General features: G+C 45.6%; 2 protein-coding genes and 1 long non-coding RNA gene across 5 annotated transcripts; 1 reads left to right on the forward strand and 2 right to left on the reverse strand.

The window, feature by feature from the left end:
- Window positions 1-2928: 2928 nt before the first annotated feature.
- Window positions 2929-17830, reverse strand: rusc1 (RUN and SH3 domain containing 1). Of its 2 annotated transcripts, XM_052066156.1 has the most exons (12): window positions 17666-17830; window positions 12686-15861; window positions 9916-10662; window positions 7850-7972; window positions 7634-7710; window positions 7203-7377; window positions 6926-7031; window positions 6799-6845; window positions 5472-5920; window positions 5149-5399; window positions 4908-5069; window positions 2929-3911 (listed from the first exon to the last, which is right to left on the reverse strand). In XM_052066156.1, exons 2-12 carry the CDS (start codon window positions 15735-15737, stop codon window positions 3746-3748), a joined length of 5355 nt encoding a protein of 1784 aa, XP_051922116.1. In that variant the 5' UTR covers window positions 15738-15861; window positions 17666-17830; the 3' UTR covers window positions 2929-3745. The 2 variants fall into 2 exon arrangements, with proteins under 2 accessions (XP_051922116.1, XP_051922117.1); XM_052066157.1 differs by lacking the exon at window positions 9916-10662.
- LOC127601188 (uncharacterized) lies at window positions 3873-7753 on the forward strand. Its single transcript, XR_007962510.1, has 2 exons — window positions 3873-3952; window positions 7599-7753. It is a non-coding gene; the product is annotated as an uncharacterized LOC127601188 (long non-coding RNA).
- A 784-nt stretch (window positions 17831-18614) lies between the features above and the next one.
- On the reverse strand, window positions 18615-22209 carry fdps (farnesyl diphosphate synthase (farnesyl pyrophosphate synthetase, dimethylallyltranstransferase, geranyltranstransferase)). Of its 2 annotated transcripts, XM_052066209.1 has the most exons (10): window positions 22049-22209; window positions 21481-21633; window positions 21265-21405; window positions 21099-21179; window positions 20890-21012; window positions 20315-20403; window positions 19980-20052; window positions 19823-19900; window positions 19602-19736; window positions 18615-19140 (listed from the first exon to the last, which is right to left on the reverse strand). In XM_052066209.1, exons 1-10 carry the CDS (start codon window positions 22049-22051, stop codon window positions 18940-18942), a joined length of 1077 nt encoding a protein of 358 aa, XP_051922169.1. In that variant the 5' UTR covers window positions 22052-22209; the 3' UTR covers window positions 18615-18939. The 2 variants fall into 2 exon arrangements, with proteins under 2 accessions (XP_051922169.1, XP_051922168.1); XM_052066208.1 differs by lacking the exon at window positions 22049-22209 and having other exon boundaries at window positions 21481-21996.
- Window positions 22210-23044: the final 835 nt, after the last annotated feature.

Raw genomic sequence — 23044 nt, forward strand, 5'->3', positions numbered from 1 at the left:
AGGCAAGCGTGTAATGAGGGGGCGGGGGTTGGGGGGGGGGGGAGGGATGTGTTCCATTTTTCCATATTGGCCGAACAGTGGCACCTACTGGTGTTTACATTGCTTAGGACGGGTTTGTCCTCCATAATGACCCATAATGGATGACGTGTGATCAGAGCTCCAAGGTGTGGGGGGAGGGCTGTGGATCACTCTGGGGAATAATTCTCCTCTTACTGCCCTTCGGAAAACAACCATGGCCACTATTTATAGCGCAGAGGCACACAGGGGACATTTCAAGCGGTGATGATTGCTTTTACAAGGGGGTATTTCATTTTCTCCAAGTCTAGTTTGATGAAAGAAAGAAAAAAACTGTCGTGATTTGGGGTCTTAAGAGGCAAGTATTTAAAACTAGTTGGTGACGTTGGACGTTTTTAGGAAGGCTTACGATGCGTTTGACGTTTTGACAGGATAAGGCATGCGCACGCGCGACTAATATTCAACAACGGCAAATAAGTAGCTTTTGTGCTTTGGCGCTTATCTGCCAATACATTTATTACAACTGATGTATACACTGCAGTTGCATTACAGTCCTTACCAGTCTTAATTTACACGTCAAATGAATGCCAATTAAAGGAATTTAAGACGGTCTGCACCCAAGTCAAGGTTCTAGAATTCACACGCAATGTTTCTTCATTAAGTTCCAGGTGAAAACTACTCACTTCATCACTCATATCGCACAGTGAGGTTTATGTTCCCGTTCATCCCAATATCCATTTTTTAAAACTCGTATTTCGTCGTCAGAACAGCAGCAGAAACGGACCGCAGGTGTAGTAGATAATAGCTGATAGGCTGTTACACCGTTCCGACGCTTAACTTTCAAAATAAAAGTTTAAATGGAAAGTCAAGTCTAAAGTCTTATTGACAACAATATGTTCTATGCTGCATCTCACGTCAAAGCACGTAATCGTGATTAATATTGGGTTTGCGGAATATAAATTAAGCGGCTAAATCCACCCATTTTTATCCATCTGTGGGGGAGGCCGTTTTGCCACTGCTGTCAATTGGAAATTACGTCACCGTTCCTCAGGTCGCAGGTAATGACCAATCACGGTACAGCTTGCGAATGTCACATGACCAATCTCAGAAAATAGATGATTTTATTAATGCTAAGACATTTTTTACTTGACTTCCTCTTTCAGCACTTTTACATGCATATCGGAATGACAACAATATTTACCGTATGTATGCCTCCCACTTTAGAAAAGCAGTGGGGCCGCATCAAGCATATTATTTAGACAATGTCTCACTCGACTTCCACTTTAACATTGAGCGTGAGTTCAGTACTTTTCAATATAAGGTTCAATTAAAAATGACAGACAAACAGGTTTCGTTCATATTGATAGGTTTTATTTGGTGTATTTACAAACAAGCGCATGCAGGAAGTGGACAGTGACAGGGACGCTTTAGGCCGTAATCAATAGTAGAGCACAAGGCATGTCTACGGGCTACATGACACCAGAGAGGAAAGGAGGAGACGAAAGCTACCGACTACTACCCATGTTACACTCCCATTTGCACACACACTCTCACACACAAGTGAAATTCTACAATGTGCTTTCCCTGACATGTACACGTAACGCTCACACGTTTCAAAACCCAGCGATTCGACTCAAAGAGCAATAAATAGTACATCCAAGAAATAAAATGCGTGCAAACAAATGCATGGCAGTCATTACCTCACATGGGGGGTAATGCAAAAACAATAAAACGTGTCAAGTGATGTTCTCGCAAGACTGATTGATTCTTGTGAACTCGTTTGGTTGATGGCAACAACTTGAGTCGTCAGTTATGAGCACCGGCCTAACTTAATGCTACTGTTGCCACGTTGACAGTAATGCTACACAGTCATTGACACAATAACTAAAGTGTTCCCTGATTTGATCAGTAAGAGAAAACAAAACTAAGTAGTAAACATTTAAACTTTACCTTGCTCACTCCCTGTCTCGCTTTTAAACTTTTTTTCCCCCCCCCAAGCATGAAATAAGACAATGACTCCTTTCCCTTCTAATCTCAGCTCAGGTTACAGACGGTGCAACCAAACACATGGCTGGATGACTTCCTAGCAAATTAATCCACTCGACTGTACGTTTGTACATTAACCCGCGTGCAATGGCTTGCCAAAGACACGAATGAGAAGAATTACTCAAATAAATGGCAAAGTAGTGTATGAACATCACCGCCACAATATGACCACTTTCTACGACCACTTTTGCTAATATCGATGACGAGAGAAGTTTCAACATGGCAGGCTCACAGGCTAAACGTGGATGCAAAAGCCAACAAACATTATTTCTTTTATTACAATCGTCACCGCCACATACATGAGAGGGTTTGCTTGCGGCATCGAGTTTAAATAGTGTTCAAAGGTGAGCGAAGATTAATGAGCCCATGCCGGTTTGAATCGGGAAGGAATTAGCTAGCCTTAATAAGTAGATGAGAATCACAGAATGCTATTGCATTTCCTCAAATAGCAGCCATAGTACTCAGCATTTTTAGAGGGGACGTTTATTTGAAGACTCGTTGGTCCCAGAGAATAAAATTTGTAGCTACTTCACAATAACTGCGATTTATCCATTTGTGTTCATATTGTATTTAATTGAAAGACGTTTGTTGTTTTTTTTTTCTCCTTGTCTCCTTTCTTCTTTCTACATACATTCTTGCTGCTGGAGGCTGTAAATTTCCCCAGTGTGGGACGAATAAAGATATCTTATCTTATAATGTTAAGAATTTCTCTTTGTAGATCAAGGCAGCATTTATTGTACCACCTGTGTTTAAAAAAAAAAAAAAATTGTTTTTTTTTGTGGCAACCAGCCCGGCCTCTTGTCTAAAGTCAGCCCAAGTTGACTTATGAGGACAAGCACGATTTAAAAATAAATAAATAAATAAATAAACGGATGTGGGATCATGAATTCAGGTGCTGCATCGATTTGAGCAGTGGCCACTATTTGAGGAAATGCGGCGAATGCATTTGATTTTCTAGAAGCACACGTGGGAAGGAAGAAATTGGATTTCAAACACGCACCCACTTGTTACTTTGCGCATGTGTGACGGCTGCTTGAGAATGGATCCACCTGCATTATGGTTGCGATGCTTAACGCAATATTAATTTCACTTGAAATATATATATATATCTACTGTATGTATACTGTATATATAGACCTATATATTTATATATTCTATATATATATATTTATGTATATTTATACAGCAGTAAAATGTCAAACACAAATGAAGCCAAAGGGGTAAAAGGGGAGTCGGGGTTGGTGAAAGGGCAATAAAACACAAATGTACACACGGCTACGGTCACTACATGATCACGTATGCATCAGGAGGTTCTGGGACAGTCATGCCAAAATGGCCGCCGCTTTGGGTGTCTACTTTGGCGGCGGCCGCTGATCTGATAGACCTGCGGGTGATTAAGTGCCCTGAGATCAGCGGCTGCCCAGGATGGCAGACAATGCAGGAAATGCATTTAATGGGATATTTCACTTAAATATCATGAATTTGATGCAATTTGTTCCACCATACTAGGTGGACTGCGATGAACATTGCCTTTAAAGTGAAATATCCCTTTAAGAGTACTGGAACCTTGTGAGAACCTCTCAGTGCTTGCCCCAAAATACATACATACACTATATATATATATTTTTTTGTTTTAATGTTTTATTTTCCCATCATTAATTCACGGAGTGCAGCTGTTGTGGTGTCACATGATGAGCGAGGTGTAGCCAATCGGTACCAGCCCCTCTTTGTCTCCCCGTCGACAGCGAATCCAGTCTTGGTCGACACCACCCAAGATGACAAGCTCCTCGCCCTTGCGGAAGCTGAGCTCGGAACCCGCTCCGGCGTGGTCGCACAGCGTTCGCACAGACCTGAGGAACGGTCCGCAGCGCAGACGGAGGAGGCGTGTCGTGTAAGGCACACAAAGACGCGCAATGACATCATCACCATGAGTGCCACTTCAATTTCAAGGGAGGCGATAAGCTGAGCGCTTAATTTGAAAAGTTGAATCAAAAAATATTGAAAATTTTCCCAAAGTAGACAAAGCGGAAGTCGGGTCACAAACGTACTGTAGTGCAAAAAGTGAAATGCTTCCATAGTTTGGATTTGAATTTCATGTGTCAGTCTTGTAATTTTACTTTAGGAATTTTGACATTGAGCATAAAAATGATGGACAATATTATGTACACAGATTTTTGTTATTGATTATTCTGACTTTGTTTCAATGGCAGTCGCATATAATTTGCTTTTGCCACAGGAACTAAAGAAAATATATCGAATCTATTTTATGGCCATGGAGACAACTTGTATCAATTGCACAGGTGACATTTGAAGTAACATTGTAACATTCTTGTCATTCATGTCACTTCCGGTTTATATTTTTTCTCTTCTTACCGTCTCATCCGTTGTTGAGGTGACTTCTTTTGGATTAAGTGTCACAAATTAAGAACCAAAAAGTCAAAGAAAAAGCAAAACACAATCTAATATGCTGTGCGATTTAAGAAGGCTATTTTTCTCGGATTTTTTTCAATCCCGATTGCTCACTGCTGGTCTGACGTGTTGTCACACAATTGTTGAACCCTTTGAGGGACAGCGGTTACTAGAGTGGACGGCTTATCATGTAAATCAGGTTACAGGGTGCATGAAAGGGTCAAAGTTTGGGACTAAAATTACCACGGAATACCAAAGAGTCTTCATTTTTTGATATTTTTAAGGAAAAGACAAAGAAAGCTTTTCTTATCTTAAACTAACGTTTTTAACTCAGCCATTCAAAATGACTCAAATGGGTTATTTTTAAAAAAAAACTGAAATTCTTTGTATCATGACTGAATTTCGGTTGCTTGGTGAACCCTGGCGTGCAAAAGTACCTTTGTGGTTTTTCTGCCGTCTCTGGAGTGTCAGACGTTCTCTCAGGCATCGTGCGACTTTCTTCCATTGGTTCTGGGCTTTTCCTCAAAACCGGGGCAGAAGTGCTGCTCACCAATCGGGTGAGTGCCGTGACACTCGGAGCCAACCACTGCGAGGGACGCCTGGATGGTTGTGAGCACAGATAAGAGATGTGATCTCATTCATGGAGCCCCAACCCAAAACGCCTTTAATGGGACTCGCCTGCTTGTCGGTGCGTGACCCACTGGACTATTGGGGCTTTTGGAGGCGGTAGAACCGAAGAGACGACCCAAACTCCAGGGCACCTGCGCGAGAGAGCTAAGTGGGGCCAAGTCGCTTCCTGTCTGGGCTTGGTGATCTGGCAGACTGGGCCTCGCCTCATCCGTCTGCCCTGCGGCCAGGTTGAGCTCGGCCAGGTTCTGGCTCAGTCTGCCTCCCCACCGCATCACAGCACCCCACCCTTGCTGGATCACCTGGAATTGCGAAAACAAACGTCAGCGCCCAAGAGTCATGACGTGACTTTGACTCCAACAGAAAGCGAGTACCTGTCCGGCCTGCTGAGTGAGGCTTTCCTCTTCCGTGTTTGGAGGAGGAAGTTCGCCAATCCTCTTGTCCTGAACCCACCGTAGCTGAGGACTTGTATGACCCAGAGTGAGTGGCCACCCTCCATTATTAGCCGTAGTTTTACCCCCATCAGCTGCCTGACGTCCGGGACCTGTAAAGTCTACCTCCGAGAGGCTTTCCATGTGTCCGCCGCCTTTCATTTCAGACCGGATCGGCTTTGTCGACTGTCCCGCGTCTTGACTGGGGGGACTGCGCACGTGTGGCGCGGGGCTGTGGGGCTCCAAATGGTGGTGCTGGAAGAGCAGGTCGAGGTTGAAGGTCAGCAGGCTGAGAGGCTGCAGCACCAGGAGCAGCTCGTCGAAGAGGGGCTGGAAGGCGCTCAGTGACAAGCGCATGAAGGAGGACGGACGGTAGTACGCCTCCAACACATCTGGGAATCAACGACATGACGGTGACTGGAGGGACGTCATACAGCAGATGATTCTTTCTCTTTTGTATACAGCGGTACCTCTACTTACGAACGTCTCTTCAAGTTACGAAACACCTCGACAGGCAAATATTGCCTCTTGTTACAAAAGAAATTTCAAGATACGAATGGTAAAAATACAGTATGGGCTGCTCGGCGCAGCTGTGAGTTTCCTGAACGCAACATACTTATAGCTGCTCTGTCATTGGCTATTACCGAGCATCATCCTGGCATCCCATTGGCTAAGAGGGACCTCTACCGTAGGTGTCTCTGTGTGTAGATAGAAAAATAGATATGTGTCTATGCAGCGTCCTCGTCATCAGGCCCCACGAGGTGTTCCGATAGTTTTACGTAAATGTGAACCACCTGGAAAAAGTGTTCACCAGTCCAGCGATCGCTCACTATGCTGACGTTTGCTTTGGACATCTTTGAAGGATTTGTAAAAGCCGACAAAAGCAAACGTCCTTGGATCAGTTCTTTCCAAAACGTCAAACAAAAACTACATCGGAAAGAGAATATGAACTGAAGAGGGCAAAAAAACAAATGACGAGGACCTAGTTAAAACTTAAATGACCATCATCTTTATTTTTTGTTTTTTTTAATTCTGCACAACTCTCATTTATTGTGCAATCATCTAATTGTAACATGCATTTCTTACATGCTTTGATCCATTTTTATGCTTTAGAAAACATTTTTATGTCAGAATTTTGGGGGTGCTTGGAACGGATTAGGGCATTTACATGGAAAACGCGTTTCGACTGACAAAATGTTCGAGTCAAGAAAGCAAAAGGCCATTTAAACAACAAACAGTTCTGCACGAACAAAAATCCCAGCAAACTTACCACTGCTAGAGTGAAGGTGAGACACCCAGAAATCAAGCTGCTTTGAACTAGAAAAAAAAAATAAGAGTTGGATTTATCGACTGCGATAAAAGAAATCATTTATTTCTGCCAACGAAGCAGCACTTACTTGAGTAATCCGAGGACGAATGCGTTGAAGCGCTGCTTGCTCTGTTTGAGCTGAGGCAATTCGCCAACTCGAACTTGTAAACTGAACAGGGCTTGTGTTTTAGGACCTGAATGTGTACACACACACACGCACAGTACAAGGTAAGAAACAGTAAAAACGCTGTTTCGTGCGTGAAAGCAGAAATGCAGACAAAATCTCAATTTCCCAGGGAGCAATCATGGATGAATATACTGTACAGCACTGTACAAATTTTTATTTCCGTAATACATTCCCCGACCTGGCCGCGTTGAAGCCAAGACCAAGCTCCAGGCTGAATTTGGCCTCCTGCCCGCAATCAGGTCACTCTGGTGGGGCTTTAGACCGTCCGTCAACAGGCTGTGGAGGGCGGGGCAGAGGCACTGCAGCACCAGACGGCCCAGCGATGGATTTACTGTGCTGTCTCCTGATAAGGCCTGGAGATGGTGGGAGAGGAGGACGATATGTCAGTAGATGGGAGGTGAACGCATGCATGATTTTTGCTTTCTGATGGAATGCATGGGAGAAAGTCTAGCGTTGTTGGTTTCATGGAACAGTCAGTCGCCTCTTTCAGAAATCACGCAAAATGACAGAACAACTCGATAACTAATTCGGCATCGAAACGCTAAATATCTGCCAATCCGCTGCGGCCAATCAGCTCCGAGTAAACAAGTCGACAGCAAAGCGATTCACCTTTTGAACCAGCGTCCGAGAAGAATTGAACTGGGCCAAGACGGCTTCAACCGCCACACTGACGGCACTGACGAGAGCTGGAGCAGAAACAAAAGTGCACCGTTAAAGTTATTTTTTTTTTTTTTAAAGACAACACAGCTTTACAGGAAAATCGAAACAACACACACACACACACACACACACACACACACACGCAAAAACGTGCAGCGGCAATACCTCTCTTTTCCAGCAGGTGCAGAGAGGAGAGGCGATGTCCTCTCATCGAATGCGGCACATCTTCGCCCATCCAGAATGCGTCGCCTCTCTGCACAGCTCCAGCGAAAGACACACTGCGGACAGCTGGCAGTGGCAGCAGTAAAAAAAAATAATAATAATAATAAATAAACAAATAATAAAAACAAGAGGGATGACTTAGAGGAATTTAAAAACTCATATTAACAAGCGCAAAAGAAGCCATGGCGGAGAGGAATATCTTAGAGGTGTCATCGGCGATGAGGAGAGGAAGGCAGGAAAAAAAGCAGATGGCACTACAGATGACGAGAAGAATGAGTGCGTTCATAGCGTCGTGGTACGAAAGGAATTTTACGGTTTTTCATCTCTTATGCTGGGATTGCCAACCACCGTGCCGTGGAGCATCGGTGTGCCGTGGGAGATTATTTGATGTCATGACACAGATCATTTATTACATGACCTATTGCCACATCCCAAGCCTTCTTTTGCGCTCGCACCAGCTTATTTTTTGGGTGTCAGCGAGAGCAAAAAAAAATACAAATTTTTAAAGGTTTTGATTAATTTCCGCATTGATTACTTGTTGATTAATTGTGCATTGTGACACCTTGAAGTGAAATCACACCAAGTATGCAACATTTTTTTTTGCCCTGCCTCACTCCCAGACATATGGATTTTGGCCTGTTTTACTGCCGCTTCTCCTCCGTTGTTTTTTGGGGGGTCTTGGGGTGGTGTGCCTTGGCTCAATAAAGGTTCGCAAACACTGGTCTGGGTAAGATGTAGACAGTGCATATAAACAAGTTGTTTTCACAACAACTAGGATCTCATCGAAAAGTGGCAGGGAATTAGCATAAACATGTTTTACTTTATTCATCTAACACTAATCAAATTAATTTTATGGCAACTTGCCTAACCTCAAGTAACTCAATGTAACTACTGGACATCTTGTGATGGCTTTAATGACAAGGTTCGGGTGGCAACGTACAGCAGAGCCTTCCAATTTCGGGAAAAATATTCTTGTAAATTTGCACAAAAACATTGCGCAAATCAAATGCACTCAAATCTATCTCTTCGTTAAAGCATGGCCAAAGTATCGGATAGGATGAATTATCAGCCGATACTGAAATAAATAAATACGGCATCCCAAATTTAACAAACGTTTAATGACGACAAAAGCTTGACGCCAGAATGATTTTTTTCTATTCCATTATTTCCAATCAGAAAAAGAAATTCAATGGGACAAAAAAAGTGTTCAAATATGAACAAAATTGGAGGTTAATCGGTTTTATGGATTGACCTTTTTTTTTTCTACAGCAGAATTTCCACTGTAAAACGACCTAAGCACTTATCTCGACATGAAATGATAGCAAAGCCACACTTTTGCCATTTGGTGGCGTGTCTTAGCTAAGGGCTACTCTCTGGATGGGAGGCTAAGCATGCACAGTGACTGTGCCATTTAAGCATACAACATTTCATTTCCCTCACCAAATTTTATGGATCTTATGCTTTTTGGAACGTTTCGGGTGAGCTTCCAACGATGATCATCAATTGCTCTTTAACATCAAACAGTTGGAGAAGCGCACTCAAACAGCCGGAGGTAAAATTAAGTTGGTGGGTTTTAGGTTCAGGTAAAATTTCACCCAAAAGCTGAATTTCGAACGTTTTGTGAGCCGCAATATAAGAATAATATATGACATGTTTAAAAGGCAAAAAAAATGAGGATTTGAACAAGGGTTGACTTGCCTGCCTTTGTTCGAGTACGCAATAATGAAACAATTTAAGAGTCGAAAAGAACAGACGAGTCACACAAGAACAGATGGACAGAAAAGGGACAGAGAGTAGCAAGAACGCAATCTGACACAAGCAGATGTCACCACATGCAAGCCTCTTTTCGCAGCTTTAAGAAGAACAGGAAGCACGAGTCGCTGCGTTGATATTTCTTTCACATTGATTTCTGAATCCAATCGAGACACCGTGTAGGAAGTAAAGACAATAAAGTAGAACGAGAATAACAGACATAATGTAACGAGGAAGAAGAGAAAGAGAGATCTTACTGGCCACGCGCGGCTGTTGAGAAGCCTGGAAGAGTTTTGGGGGCAGAGGGGGAGCACAGACTGGCATTGTGGGATACAAGTGCGGGTAGTAGAAGGGGGGGTTCAGGGCGGGAAGGGTGTGCGATCGGGGGAAAAGAGGCGAGGTGAGACTAGAGCCCGCCGCGCCTGCAGGGAGCGCTCCTGAGCGCAGGGGAGGTGAGAGGGCTCCGATTGGGGAAAGGCGAGGAGGGGAGCCTCCATGCAGTGGGCAATGCTTGGAGCGGTGCAGGTAATATGTGGGCAGAGGGGGCAGGTCTTTGGATGCCCTGGTGTTGTAAGCGTTACGGTCTCTTTGGGTTTTTTGATCACATGGATGTGTCATCATGACGTCTATGTTTTTATATGGGGTGGTGCATTCAGGAGCATCAGCAGAACGGCCGTCTGGGATGCTCTGCTTGTCACTGTAGTAGAGAGAGTCCAAATTACACTGAGAGCCCACCATCTCATCGATTCTGCAACCACTGGAAATTTGCTTTTCTGTATTTTGCTTTAATTCCTTCCCACGTTTAGAAGAACCAAAATCTGCGCTGGACTGGTTGCTTAACACGGCGTCGGCATAAGCCCACTGCGGTCTGTCTTGGGTGTCGGAGGACTCTCGGCCGATTTGTGCCTGCGGCCTGGAATTTATACGGAAGTGGCCCTGTTGATAGGAAGTAGGGGCAGCGTGGAGGAAGTAGGGCTGGGTAAGGGATAGTGGGGGAGAGGAAACTGCTTATTGGAAAGGTGCGGAAGCCATAAGCAGCGTAATGCGGGAGCGGCGTAGACAAACAAATGGAGACATCAAAATTGAATTGGAAAGGTAATAAAGTAAAAAACAAAAAGAGGTAAACGGGAAGGAGAGAGATGCAGAGAATGTTAGTGTCTGTTGAGAGAAAATGCACACTTATGAGTGTATCACATCAGAAAAGACATACATGAAGTAATACGATCATTTCAACAGTTACAGTGATTCATGAAAAGCAGGAGGACACTTGCATTTTAGCTGGATGGAAACGGCAAGAGATGACACGAAATTAAAGGTGAACAAACCATGTGTCATCAATGAAACTACAAGTTTAACTTTCACTTTTCATATTTGCCTGTGACTGAAAAAAGAACCCCCCCAAGTACTTTTAGAGTTTAATATAACAGAGAATCATCTCGTTACCTGCTCTTTCTCCATGTACAAGATTTCCTCCACCCCCACACGAACAGACGTCAGATAGCAATGTTCGCGAATCTACTCTTTCGCAATATCAGTACAGGTCTTTATAGAACAGTGGTAACCGGCACGACAATTTAATCACTAAATTCTGCACGATAACTCCTGACATTCAAAGTAAGACCGAGTTCAACAAGTACGTGTACCTTGTTTCGACACAGGTTATAAGTAAACACGCAACACTTCCTGTTTTGGGGGAAAAGAGTGTCGGTAATTGGTCAAGCTTCTAAGACCCGCCTCCTTAAAGCTTAAAGGTGTACAGACTTAAAAAGTCGCACGTTTATAATCGTTGACCTAAAATACATCGCTGTACAATCTTGGTAATTGTGGATTGCTGTAACTGTTAGCATGATTGGATCAATTGAAATAAATCATGCTTTATCTTGACAAGCTTCATAGTTTCTATTTGACTTCAAGCAGCACCGCGTGAGATAAGAAACCTGAGCCGAGCTATCAGTCACCCTGGGGAGAAGAAGGCAGAGTACACGGGAAGCGATTTCCCCCAAAGTGATGGATTTAAAAATCACCAAAACAGACAGCAAACGCAGATCATACTGTATACTTAAAAGTTGAAATAAAAATCTGGTAAGCTCTCCAAGGGGACTTTGGACCTTCTCCCTCGCTTAGCCAGGAGAGGCAATGAATAATTGAATGAGGCAGTGATGACATCGCACTCAAATAACCAAGAACACTGGCTGGAGTCTTTCCAACCTTCTCCTCATATTACCTTCAGTATCCATCTCCCTTTCACACACAGTCATCCCTCACAGTTTGTCCTCTCATTATCTGTAAGCATTGTGCATCATGCTATTCTGTGACTCATGTTCATCCTCCATCTTGTCACTCCCGTTCTCTCCATTTGTGTCCATAACTGTTACTTTAAAATTGGATCAAACTGTGATATGATCAGTGCACTCCCAAGTGAGTTGATAAGCCGATGGTCTTCATCAGGATAAACATGAGTCACAAAATGAGGTACTGAACCATGAAACCTTAGACTACGTGGTCTACATTCTAGGCAGCACAGTGGAAAAAGCGTTTAGCATGTCCGTCTCAACAGTACAGAGTTTATAATCTCAGATCATGCCTGTTAGGTTCATTTGAAATGCTAACCTAACCCAGAACCGTAAAACTGTGAGCGAGACGTGTTCACCACACTGCCTGGTTTTATTTCATTCCTCTAGATTGAACTGGACTTCTCAACTGTCCCGGTCGTATTGGACGGTGTGGAGGTATTCTATGATGTCATCAAATGATGTCAGCACCAAATTCCTCCAAGTGTGCCTTTGTGAACCTTGCTTTGCACATTGTAAGCAGAAAATTGCCTTGTCTAAATTGTTCCCATGAAATTGGAAGCTCTAAAATGTCTCGCTAAAATCAATTTCCGATGTAAGCCTGTTTCTACGGTGGTGACTGAACCTGAATAAATCATAACGTGTTGTTTACTCCCTCTATAGTCATCCAGTATTTGTTTGAGACAATCGCTCACACCTTAAATCTAAAAATTAAATCACGAAAATGGCTTCTCACCGGTGGTTCTGGACTCAAGTGTCCCCCCTCCGTCGGCCTGTCCTCGCACTTCCACCTTCTCTTCTTCGCGCCTCTCCTCGTGCTCCTTCTTCACCGCATCTCGGTGCTCCCACTCTGTGTTGGTGGTCCACAGGCTGCCGTCACTGAGGGAGCAGCCTAACTTGTCCCCTCTTGCGATCTCCTCGTCCGCCCTCTGCAGCATCTCCTTCAGAGCCGCCATGGAGGTGAGGGCGGGGGGCGGCTGCATGAACAGGGCCTGAGCTTGAGAGGTATACTCCCACTGGCTGCCTCCGCTGCCCTCCTTCTCGCGTCTCCACTTCAGGTTGTACAGTATGTCGGGATCCGGGGTGATGACTGAAGGGTCGGGGTCGGGGTCGGTGATCACCTTCGTTAAAGGGGCGCCGCTTTTGTTGCGGTAGCGCAACTCTTTGAAGCTGGTGACTTTTGGAACCGGGGAGTTTTTTTCCATGTGAGGTTTTTTTAATTGAGCGGGCTGCGGCGGAACGTCGGCCTCGGGTGTGAAAGCTATGAGCCAATCGAAACGCTCAGGCCGCGCAGAGTTAGCCGGAAGCGTACTAACTCTAAGGGGGGGCACGCTCGGTGGGATTGGGGGTAAAGGTCGAGGTGGAGGAGGAGGGGGCGGTGAATCCAGCATCTCATCAGCATAATGGTGGGACTCAAAGCTCCTGTGTTTTGCTTTCGTGTCCCACGTATGACTCAAGGTGGCGCTGTAGTATGCGTCCGATGTCAGAATGCTGCTCTTCTTTCGTTTTCGAGCCATCTCGGAGAATGAGGTGGTTCTCTGGGCCTCTTTGGGTTCCTCTATCTTCCCATCCCGGGGAAGATCCGCCCTTCCATCCCCAGCCGACTTGCCTCTGCTACTACATCGGTCTTTTTGCACCATTTCACGTTCACATTCCCCGTATTGGTCCGGTAGCCTGAACCCCCCGTCTTCCTCCTCCAACGCCCCGACGCAGTCGCCGAGTTCCGGGCTCAGTTTGAGGAGCTCAGCCTGAGTCAATCCCGCGAGCATCAACAGCTTATGGATCTCCACATCCAGAGCGTGGAATGAAGGCGGAGGAGGCAGCGCCGGCGGCGGTGGTTCGGGTAGGGGGGATGAGATAAGCGGTGGCGGGGGCAAAGGCGGCGGCCGTGTGGCGGGAGGCGGCAAGGACAAGGGGGTCTTTTCCTGTTCGGCTTGAAGAGCGGCGAGGCGTCGGGCCTCCTTTCTGGCTAGGTGTCTTTTCCGAGGTGGAGGAATGGGAGGAGTCGGCGTGGGGATGGACGGAGACGAGGCGGTGTAAAGGGTTAGGTACTGGACGGGTTTGGAGGCGGGAAGGGGGGGGATTGACGGTGGAGACGGGGGCAAAGGTTTCTCGCGGCGAAAGGTGGTGAACGTGGGAGAGCAAGAGTTGGCTGAGAAGGTGGACAAGGTGGGCGAGGTGGACACGGCCATGGAGGTGGTCTCCCGACTGATATTGATGTAGGCGTGGAGGTCGGAGTTGACGCTGGCGTGACGGGCCGGGGGCTTCGGGGGTCGAGGAGGCGGCTCCGTCGGGGAAAGGTTCGGGGAGTCGGGCGCCAGAGGATCGTCGCAGTCCGACGGAGCCGTCAGGTCCACGCCGGCGTCTGAGAACTCCTGCGACTCTCCCGCGAATCCCGCGCCGCTTCTGTACAGCTTCCAGCCCAGATCCACGTTGCCCATCTGATCCATGATGTCGGAGAGGTCCCGCTCTTCCAGGTCGCCGAGATCAAAGCCCTTCTCGTGGAGTCTGGCTACGTACGCCAATTTGATTTCCCTGTTGACCTTCTCCAAGCGATCCAAATGGTCCAAGCGATCTCTCAAGACATCCCAATTCTGCTCGCCTTCCAAATCCCAACGGGCCACTTGGATCACCTGACTGAATCGTTCCATTTTGCCAAATTCTCCCACCGATTCCAGGAAGTCCAGCAATCCCAGCTTGGCGACTTCGGGATCATCTTTCATTCCCAAGTAGTCCGGGGAAGGGGTGTCCAAAGCCGAGGGGTAGCCCTCGTCCGGGGACGAAACGGGCGTGCGTGACCTGACATTGAAGGGATTGCGACTGATTGGTAAGGAAGGAAGCGATCGGGAAGGTGCTCGACATTGCGGAGAAGACTCTTTGATTGACACCGATAGAGGATCTTGGCGTTGGGGAGAGTATTGATCGGCAGAGTCGGACTCTAAATCGGAGCAGGAGCTAATGGAAGTGGAGGAAGAGGAGGTAGAGGAGGAAAGCGAGAACTCCAGCAGGGAGGGAGGGCAGTCGCAGCACGAGGGCACCAGGGTGTCGTCGTCGTCCTCGTCGTCGCGGTCGCCGTCATCGTCGTCCTCATCGTCGATATCGATATCCCCACCGCTGCTGTCGTCGTCCTCTTCCTCGGATTTAACGTCTTTCTTGTCATCCGGATCGGCTTTTTCAAACACGTCTTCGTTGGTGGCGGCTTGAGGAGGAGGAGGCGGCGCCGGTTTGGCTTGAGCTGGCTGCTCCTCCGCCCCCGTCGCGTTTTTCCTCTGGGGTGCAACGACCGGGGGCGGAGGAGGAAGCTGCAGTTGGTGCCTGAGGGAAACGGTGTTGTTGTTGTTGTGGTTATGGTTGAACATGCTGTTGTTGTCCTGCGGCGAGCGGCCATCGCAGCACAAGCACGGCAGGCTGGGCTCATTGCAGTTGGGGTCGAGGGGGAGAACGGAAGGAGCCGGAGGAAGAGGAGGCGAGATTTTGTTCGCCGCCGCCGCCACCGTGCGAACGCTCTTGGATTTAGGCTTTGCTGATTTGTTGGGGACGGAGCTCTGTTTTTGCGCACCTAACCTACTTTGGCTAAGCGGGACTCGAGGCTGCGCCGCTGGCCTGCTTCTGGGCGGGGCGACGGGCGCTTTGGTTACTCGTCTGGGAGAGGATGAGGTGACGGAGTTCATGTTTTTATCTTCCTTCTGAGAAGCACGAGACTTTGGTGCCATGCAGGTCGCGGCCCGTCTGCTGAGGTCGAAACGCCGTGACTTGCCGAGCTGAGCGGAGCAGCCAGAAGATTGCATTGTGATAATTGGATTTTTTTTTTTTTGGGGAAGATGAGATATTTTTTTTTATTGTAACAAACGCTGGGCCGAGCCAAATTTTTGAGTTGCGTGACGATCACATGTTGGGATCACATCCTAGGCCCTGAAACATCAAAGGAAACATGGTGAATATTCATGTTGCGCAATATATGCCTTTTTTTTGCATCACGCTTTTTGAAATTAAAGCAATCGTCTGGAGCCGTGGTGTAAAACCTGCGGCTTGTCAGCCATATACAAATCAAGCTGGATCAAGAGCATTTGATGCAGCGTGTCATGTTATTTTAAAAACAAATTCAACCTCAGAGGAACTGTTATAAAAAGCAAAATGTAACCCACAAATGTTCATTATATGTAAAAAAAAAAAACATTTTTGGGGTTACTGTGACTGGCTGGTGACCATTTCACGCTGTACACTGCCTATTGCCCACAGTCAGCTGGGTTCGAGTCCCTCAACTCTAATGAGGTGATCAATTGGATGGATGTGTCTGATCATAATTTTGCTTCTATTTAATATGGCACTTGGAAATACATTGATATATCTCTATATAAAATAGATCCATATATAATATACATTCATACATTCATTCATTCATCTTCCGGGCCGCTTGACCCTCACTAGAGTCGCGGGGGTTGCTGGAGCCTATCCCAGCTGTCTTTGGGCAGTAGGCGGGGGACACCCTGAATCGGTTGCCAGCCAATCGCAGGGCACACAGAGACGAACAAGCATCGGTGCTCACACTCGCACCTAGGGACAATTTAGAGTGTTCAATCAGCCTGCCACGCATGTTTTTTGGAATGTGGGAGGAAACCGGAGCACCCGGAGAAAACCCACGCAGGCCCGGGGAGAACATGCAAGCTCCACACAGGGAGGCCGGAGCTGGAATCGAACCCGGTACCTCTGCACTGTGAAGCCGACGTGCTAACCACTGGACTACCGGGCCGACCGATATAATATACAGTATATATAAATATATATATTTATATATCGAGAGAGAGGGAGAGAGAGAGAGAGATAGAGAGAGAATCCATTATACACACACAAATAATTACTAAAATCATCTTTAGGGAAAAAAACCCCGAAAGATTTATTGCGCATGCCTTCAATGTTATCACATTTAACATTACAGCCTGAATCTAAACTAATCCTCTTTCTTACAATTCTCATCCAATTTATACACGAGTACTAATAATGCCACTCATAACGACCATCATCCGCTCGGCATGCTCACTGCTGTTGTTTTCTGTCTCCATCTGTACATCCACCCTCACCAGCTCACAATGAATATGAATGTGTGTGGTTTTTTTCTTTGAAAGAAGGAGAAGAAAAGCACATCATCCCTTAAAGCAACGAGGAGCTGCTTTAAGTGGAGCATGAAATAATCAGGCGGCAGCAATGAGGCTGCATGAGAGGAAGGCTATTGCTCATTGCTGCACTGTGCCCTTTTGCGTCACTGGAATATAAATCTCCCTCACACACACACACACGTCTCATTGTTCATTGTCACGCCAAAGAGACAAAAAAAGACAAACTCCTTGGAAAATAGGACGTGATGACAAGCAATTTACTCTGCTGACTGTCTATCGAGCCTGCATTTATTGATCCTATAGACATGATGGAGACTGGGAGGAGGAAGAAGGTGGAGAGAGGGAGGTGGGGTGGTGGTATCATCCGCATCGCTCGAAAATGAAGGCCGACCCGCTCACATTTGTGCACATATTCCCACTCTCCTCTCACATAATGGAATAGTATTTATAATACATTCTAACCTAATGATGTCAAGCGATCGTTTTAAAGCGGTAGCTGGGATACGTGAGAGTGGGACGATTCAACCGGACGACCATTGGGAAATTTCAGATGCACTTTTACACAATATATCGTAACGATTGATATTAGTTTGAGGACTCACGTCAAAGGAGAAGGCGTCCATCTCTGGCGTTCCAGTCCGTGTCGGAATGGCTTTCTCCCGGACGTGAAGTGTATCGGCCTCCCGGTCCTCTCGCGAGCGTCGAGACTACGCGGACCGCTAAAAGGATGCGAAGGAGGAGGACGAGGGAGGGAGGGAGGGTACTCGGTCACGTGGTCGGCACTGCTGGGCCCCGCGTGTCACGTGACTCCAGCAAGGGCGTAGCGGTCCGTCGAGACTCCGCACCGGCCCCAAGCATCAACGTCACCTTTACCAGACGCTGACCCCCCCCCGCACTCCCGCCCATTACTTGTCTTGTCATAACATCTCATTCGTCTCGTTCGGTTTCCGAGTTAATTACTTTCCAACCCTACTTCTGGCTTTCAGGAGAATTTATTTGCAACGATTTATAGTTTTAATATTTAAGGAGGAGGTTCATTTTAGGGCAACACGGCGGGAACTAGTGGTAGCCATGTCTGCTTCACAGTGGAGAGGTTCCAAGTTTGAATCCTGGCTCTGGCCTTCCTGTGTGGAGTTTGCATGCTCTCTGGCATGTTTGTGTCAGTTTTATTCAGGTATTCCAGCGGTTATAAAGAGAAACTGATTTGGAACCAGGTCACTGAAACTCTTGACAAGGCAGCACAGTGGTCTCGTGGTTCGCACATCCGCCGCAGTGCTGAGGTTTAAATCTTGTCTTAGTGTCACATCGATTACCCTAACGTATCCTTCGGAGTGAAAATACCAGCGTACCGGAGACAAATTCTGTGTGTGTTCTACATCCAGATGATTCTGATTCTGAAAATGTGAATGACAAATGACCCGGTCAAGGGTGTACCCCACCTCTTTTCCAAAATCACTTCAGATAAGCTGCTGCTAACCTGTGACCCTAACGGAAAATGGTGGTTCATTTTATGACGCATTAAAACAAAAATCATCAAGGCAGAGACCAGAATATCGTAACTATTTCTTTGTGATTTATTAAAGGCAATAAACAACCTGTCCATTGCAGCCTATACTTGTGGCGGCCTTATAAAAATACACTTAAGAAAGCGGGCCTTTCCCTGATACGTCGCTCTCGTATTTCGTCTAGCAAAATACAGGCAACTATGTAAAATATCATAACTGAACCGTCAACTATCGAGTAGATAATGACTGGAGATGCTGCAATAAATATGCAAAAAGCTAAAGTGTGAATGGAATTAAACCAATGGCTCGATGGTTTGTCACTCCCCCACTTAAGCCATCTGAAGTCCTTTAACATTGTTCCACGTTCCTCTTCACTTTTTCCTCTTATAGATCTTCTTGGCAAAGTTGAGGAACACAGCGTGAGGAAGGTTCTGAGCGTGACACTCAATGAGTTTCTGCAAGCGCTGGTAGCTCTCGTCTTCGTACTTGCGGTAGAGGCTTGGCATCTCCAGGATGTCGTATAGCGCTTTGACTTTTTCCACGCTGGCGTCATCGTGCCGCCCGTAACACGCCTGAGGGGGAGAACGGATGCAACTTTTAGTCAGTCAAAGCTGGCAGAGAAGGTCATTTTTAGCCATCCTCATTCCAGAAAAGAGTCACTATTTATTTACGAATGACTAGAATAAAATAAATGTTTTTCCTACTCCCATTTGAATGTGATACGCTACCGTATTGTCATATAATGTTTCGGAGCGTTTAATTACTTAGCGGCAGCGGTTACCGGTCTTATTTTCTGTCAGGCATTTATTGGGATGAGGCTTTTTAAAATATTTATCATAAAGTATATGTATTCACAATAAGGGTTTTCACAAATGGGCAATGATATAAAATATTTTGTAATAATAATAGTAGAAATGATTTACTGTGAAGGCACATGGACAGCACCGTAATTTGAGCTCTTGCTGCGGCCGCAATAATACAGCAAAATTATACAAACGTTAAAACTACTGATAATTGCTGTACTGAAACCCACCTCTAACTCTGTTCTCTGTTCAGGGGTTAGGAGCTCCATCGCCGTGACGACAAGCCAACTGCACTTGTTATCTTGGATGTCAGTGCCGACCTTTCCCGTCACTGCGGGGTCTCCATAACAGTCCAGGTAGTCATCCTGCAACAGGAATATGTAATTTTTTTTTTTGGTCTTGGCATGCAAATTGTTTTTGCAAATTGTTTTTGCATGCCAAGTAAACTCACCTGTATTTGGAAGAATTCTCCCATCTCCAGTAAAATGAGTTTGGCATTTTTATGCTCCTCTTCGTCCTCGATTCCAGCCTATGAAAATGTGATAGATGGATTTCAGGAAGACTTTTGCTCCTTACTTCACTGCAGACTCAACAACTGCCTTGCTTACCATGTACATCGCTGCTGCCACAGGGAGGTAGAAGGAGTAGAAAGCAGTCTTGTATTTGACAATAGCTTTGTACCTGAAAGATACAAAAATTCTGTTGTATGAATTTTAATAGGTGGATGCAAAAGTTTACGGTAGCTTCTGCCGATTAGTGGAATCTATGGTTCTGCCCATCACGATACATCGCAGCCATATGAATATATACATTTGTTGTTAGAAAAAATATAATAATATATATATATTTTTAAATCACACCGAGTGAAATTGGATTATTTCCTGGAATAGTGGCTTGCAAGCACTGCTTTCAGGGTTTTATTGACTTCAAGTCTTCTACTTGCCTCTCCATGGTGAATCGGTTGAGATCAAAATGACCAGGTGGTGCTGTCATGAGGTCCAGAGCTTGGCCCAGTTCTGTCTGAAAGGAGGTCTGCAAGGGGAAAAAAAAGGTATTGTGAAACCCTCATGTGCAACATAGCCAAATGAGGGTCTCATGTGAGCTGGAGCCCATCTCAACTGACTTTGGGCAAGAACCAGGGAGACCCGGGACACAACCGCTGCTGCTCTTGCATATGCTTACTCATATAAAAATATAGACATGCAAGAGCAGCAGGGACATAGACATAGTATTGCAATATCTTTTTGCGACTTAATTCATCGGCCATTCAAACTCAAACCTTTGCATAGTTTTAACACGTGAAAGTAACATGTATGATTTTGTGGGAGGAAGTCAGAGTACACTGAGAAAAACCCATGCAAAAACGAGGAGAACACACAAACGCTAGACAGGAGGGTTTGAGTGGAGCTTTTAACTCAAGACCTTTCGAACCACATGCTGACCCCTCATACTTTCCAATATGTCCATCCATCCATCATCTGAGCTTTTTTATGCTGTCCAAAATAAAACCCAAAATACCTCATTGAATAGCTCCAGTAGGTGGACATAGTAGGGCTGGTTCCTGCAGTGTCTGCGAAGCAGCCTGTAAATGGAGGATTCCAAGAGGAAGGCATCGTTGATGGCATCCAAACCAATTCCATCCTTTAAAAAAACAAGAAACGGATAGAAATCATGCAAAAGAAACAAAAACAAATGGAGAAAGGTCACCCAAATAGAACAACCATAACCTTCTTGTACCAGCAGGGCCGTCCTCTGCGAGTCACAGATGCGTCCATGATATCATCGGCAACAAGAAAGAAGGCCTGAAGCTACCCACAGAGCGAAAAATGTCTTCATCACAAAACATGACACACAAAATCAATGTATGTACGAAGTATTTGGGACACAACTTACCAATTCAATGCACCATCCGACCACCAGGGCCCGCTGGACGGTGTCCTGCGTGAGCTTCGTCGGTGGGACGAGCTCCCGCAAGGAGCCAATCACAGACAAGCCACGGTTTCTTTTGCCTCCTGGGGCGTTGTAGAGCAAAACCTGGAAAACGAAAACAAGGCTTTCAAAATCAGTACAGGTCCCAAGTCGTTGGTGAAATGACAGCCGCAAAGTCACCTCTTTGAGCCGGTTCATGGCGTCGAGTAGTACGGGGTCCGTGAGGTCTTGCTCTGTCAGCTCCCACACCAGCTCCTCGAAATGAGCTTCGAATAGCCCCGGGTCCGAGAGCAATGTCTTCTTGCATTGCGATCCGTTGTAGGCGCGGTCTCCCTGGACAGACGACAGCAGAGACGCTCGGTGTTGTGCTGTAAGCGACGTGGCTGCTGGCCGCATGATTCGAACTAAATTCGGGACATTAATAGGCAGACGGAAAATGTGTTTCATCACCCCCAGCAAAAACGGACGTCCGAGTGTGCCTTCTCTCCAATGAGGAATAAAACTAACCCGTCACCATTCGTTACTTTACTGAGAGCAAGCGTTGCGTGAAGTTAGATTTTCGCCTCCAAGGGCAAGGATGAAGCAAAATTGCTATTATTAGCCAGCAGCTTCCGTCATTACAAGGAGCGTTGGCTGACGTTAGCAGGCATCGTTTACCTTTAAACTGCCTTGTCAGCAAGGCGAGCGGTGTTCCTGGTTAATGAATATAAATGTACATTTTTATTCATCACACACGTCGTTCACGTACCATACTTCTTTTGTCCCCGTCCTCCAAACTATATCATAAAACAGCAATGTTGCGTCCCTTCGGATTTTTCGTCTTGTAATCAAACAGAGGGCCTTGAACGTCTCTTGAAACCAGGATGCGCCGATTGTAGTTCCTATTGAGGATAACGCCAGTTTTATTAAGAAGCTTTGAAACTAAAATTCCCATCACCCCTTGCGCCGCTTGTCGTGGGCGGGAATAAAGAAGGCCATTTGTCACACCACGTTCTCATTGGCCAATCTTATCGAACCAGGATGGGTTTTCGCACATACTGGCCAATAGTATTGAAAAGGGGAGGGGTTTAAAGTGGAGCGTGATAAAGTGAACCAATGGATGAGTCTGCATTTTTTTTACTGAGCAAAAAGTACTAAAACGTGAAGGGAAAAAAATTACATTAATTATTTTTTATCATATGTTTAAAGACACAAATTAATCAACTGTATTTTAAAAGTAGATCCAATAAATAGGTGTTTGATTAACATACAATTTATTCATGTTTTAAGGCTATATCCTGCAAAGCCTGCCATACAGATAAACGTTTCTTCAAATAAATAATGCAAGACATAATGCAGTAATAATGTTAGACAGGAGGAGGTAGAAACACGGCTCGGTGCAGAGTCCCTGTGTGTGTATACAGTACATGTACATATTGAAAATCTGTTTTGTGTGTGTGTGTGTGTGTGTGTGTACGTGTGTGTATGTGTATGTGCGTGTGTATGTGTATGTGCGTGTGTGTGTGTACAAAATGATGATGTACAATTTGCTGATGTTATCATCTTCACTCTGGCACATTTTGCAGAAAAAAAAAATCTGTCTGATGTCCTTAGTGAGCCCTATATGGTAGTGTCCTTACAAATACGTACATTTATTTCATCACTCACACTGCAATGAAAACATATTTATCTTACAGGATCCGACTGCGAAAGCCGCAATCAGATATGCTTGGTGCAAAAGGACATATTGCACACCAAACGAGTG

This window comes from Hippocampus zosterae, chromosome 5 (assembly GCF_025434085.1).
Source record: "Hippocampus zosterae strain Florida chromosome 5, ASM2543408v3, whole genome shotgun sequence".
Classification (NCBI taxonomy): Eukaryota; Metazoa; Chordata; class Actinopteri; order Syngnathiformes; family Syngnathidae; genus Hippocampus; species Hippocampus zosterae.

Bases quoted from the DNA above. Each gene is read 5' to 3' on its own strand.
- rusc1 (XM_052066156.1), bottom strand. From the start codon at position 15,737: ATGCAATCTTCTGGCTGCTCCGCTCAGCTCGGCAAGTCACGGCGTTTC. The intron at 10,663-12,685 runs GTGAGAAGCCAT...TCCAATAAGCAG, and splicing joins ACTTGAGTCCAGAACCACCG to TTTCCTCTCCCCCACTATCC. The intron at 5,070-5,148 runs GCGAGTCCCATT...ACAACCATCCAG, and splicing joins GGTCACGCACCGACAAGCAG to GCGTCCCTCGCAGTGGTTGG.
- fdps (XM_052066208.1), bottom strand. From the start codon at position 21,747: ATGAAACACATTTTCCGTCTGCCTATTAATGTCCCGAATTTAGTTCGA. The intron at 20,404-20,889 runs GTATTTTGGGTT...TTCCCCTTGCAG, and splicing joins TACTGGAGCTATTCAATGAG to ACCTCCTTTCAGACAGAACT. The intron at 20,053-20,314 runs GCAAGTAGAAGA...TGTATCTTTCAG, and splicing joins AACCGATTCACCATGGAGAG to GTACAAAGCTATTGTCAAAT.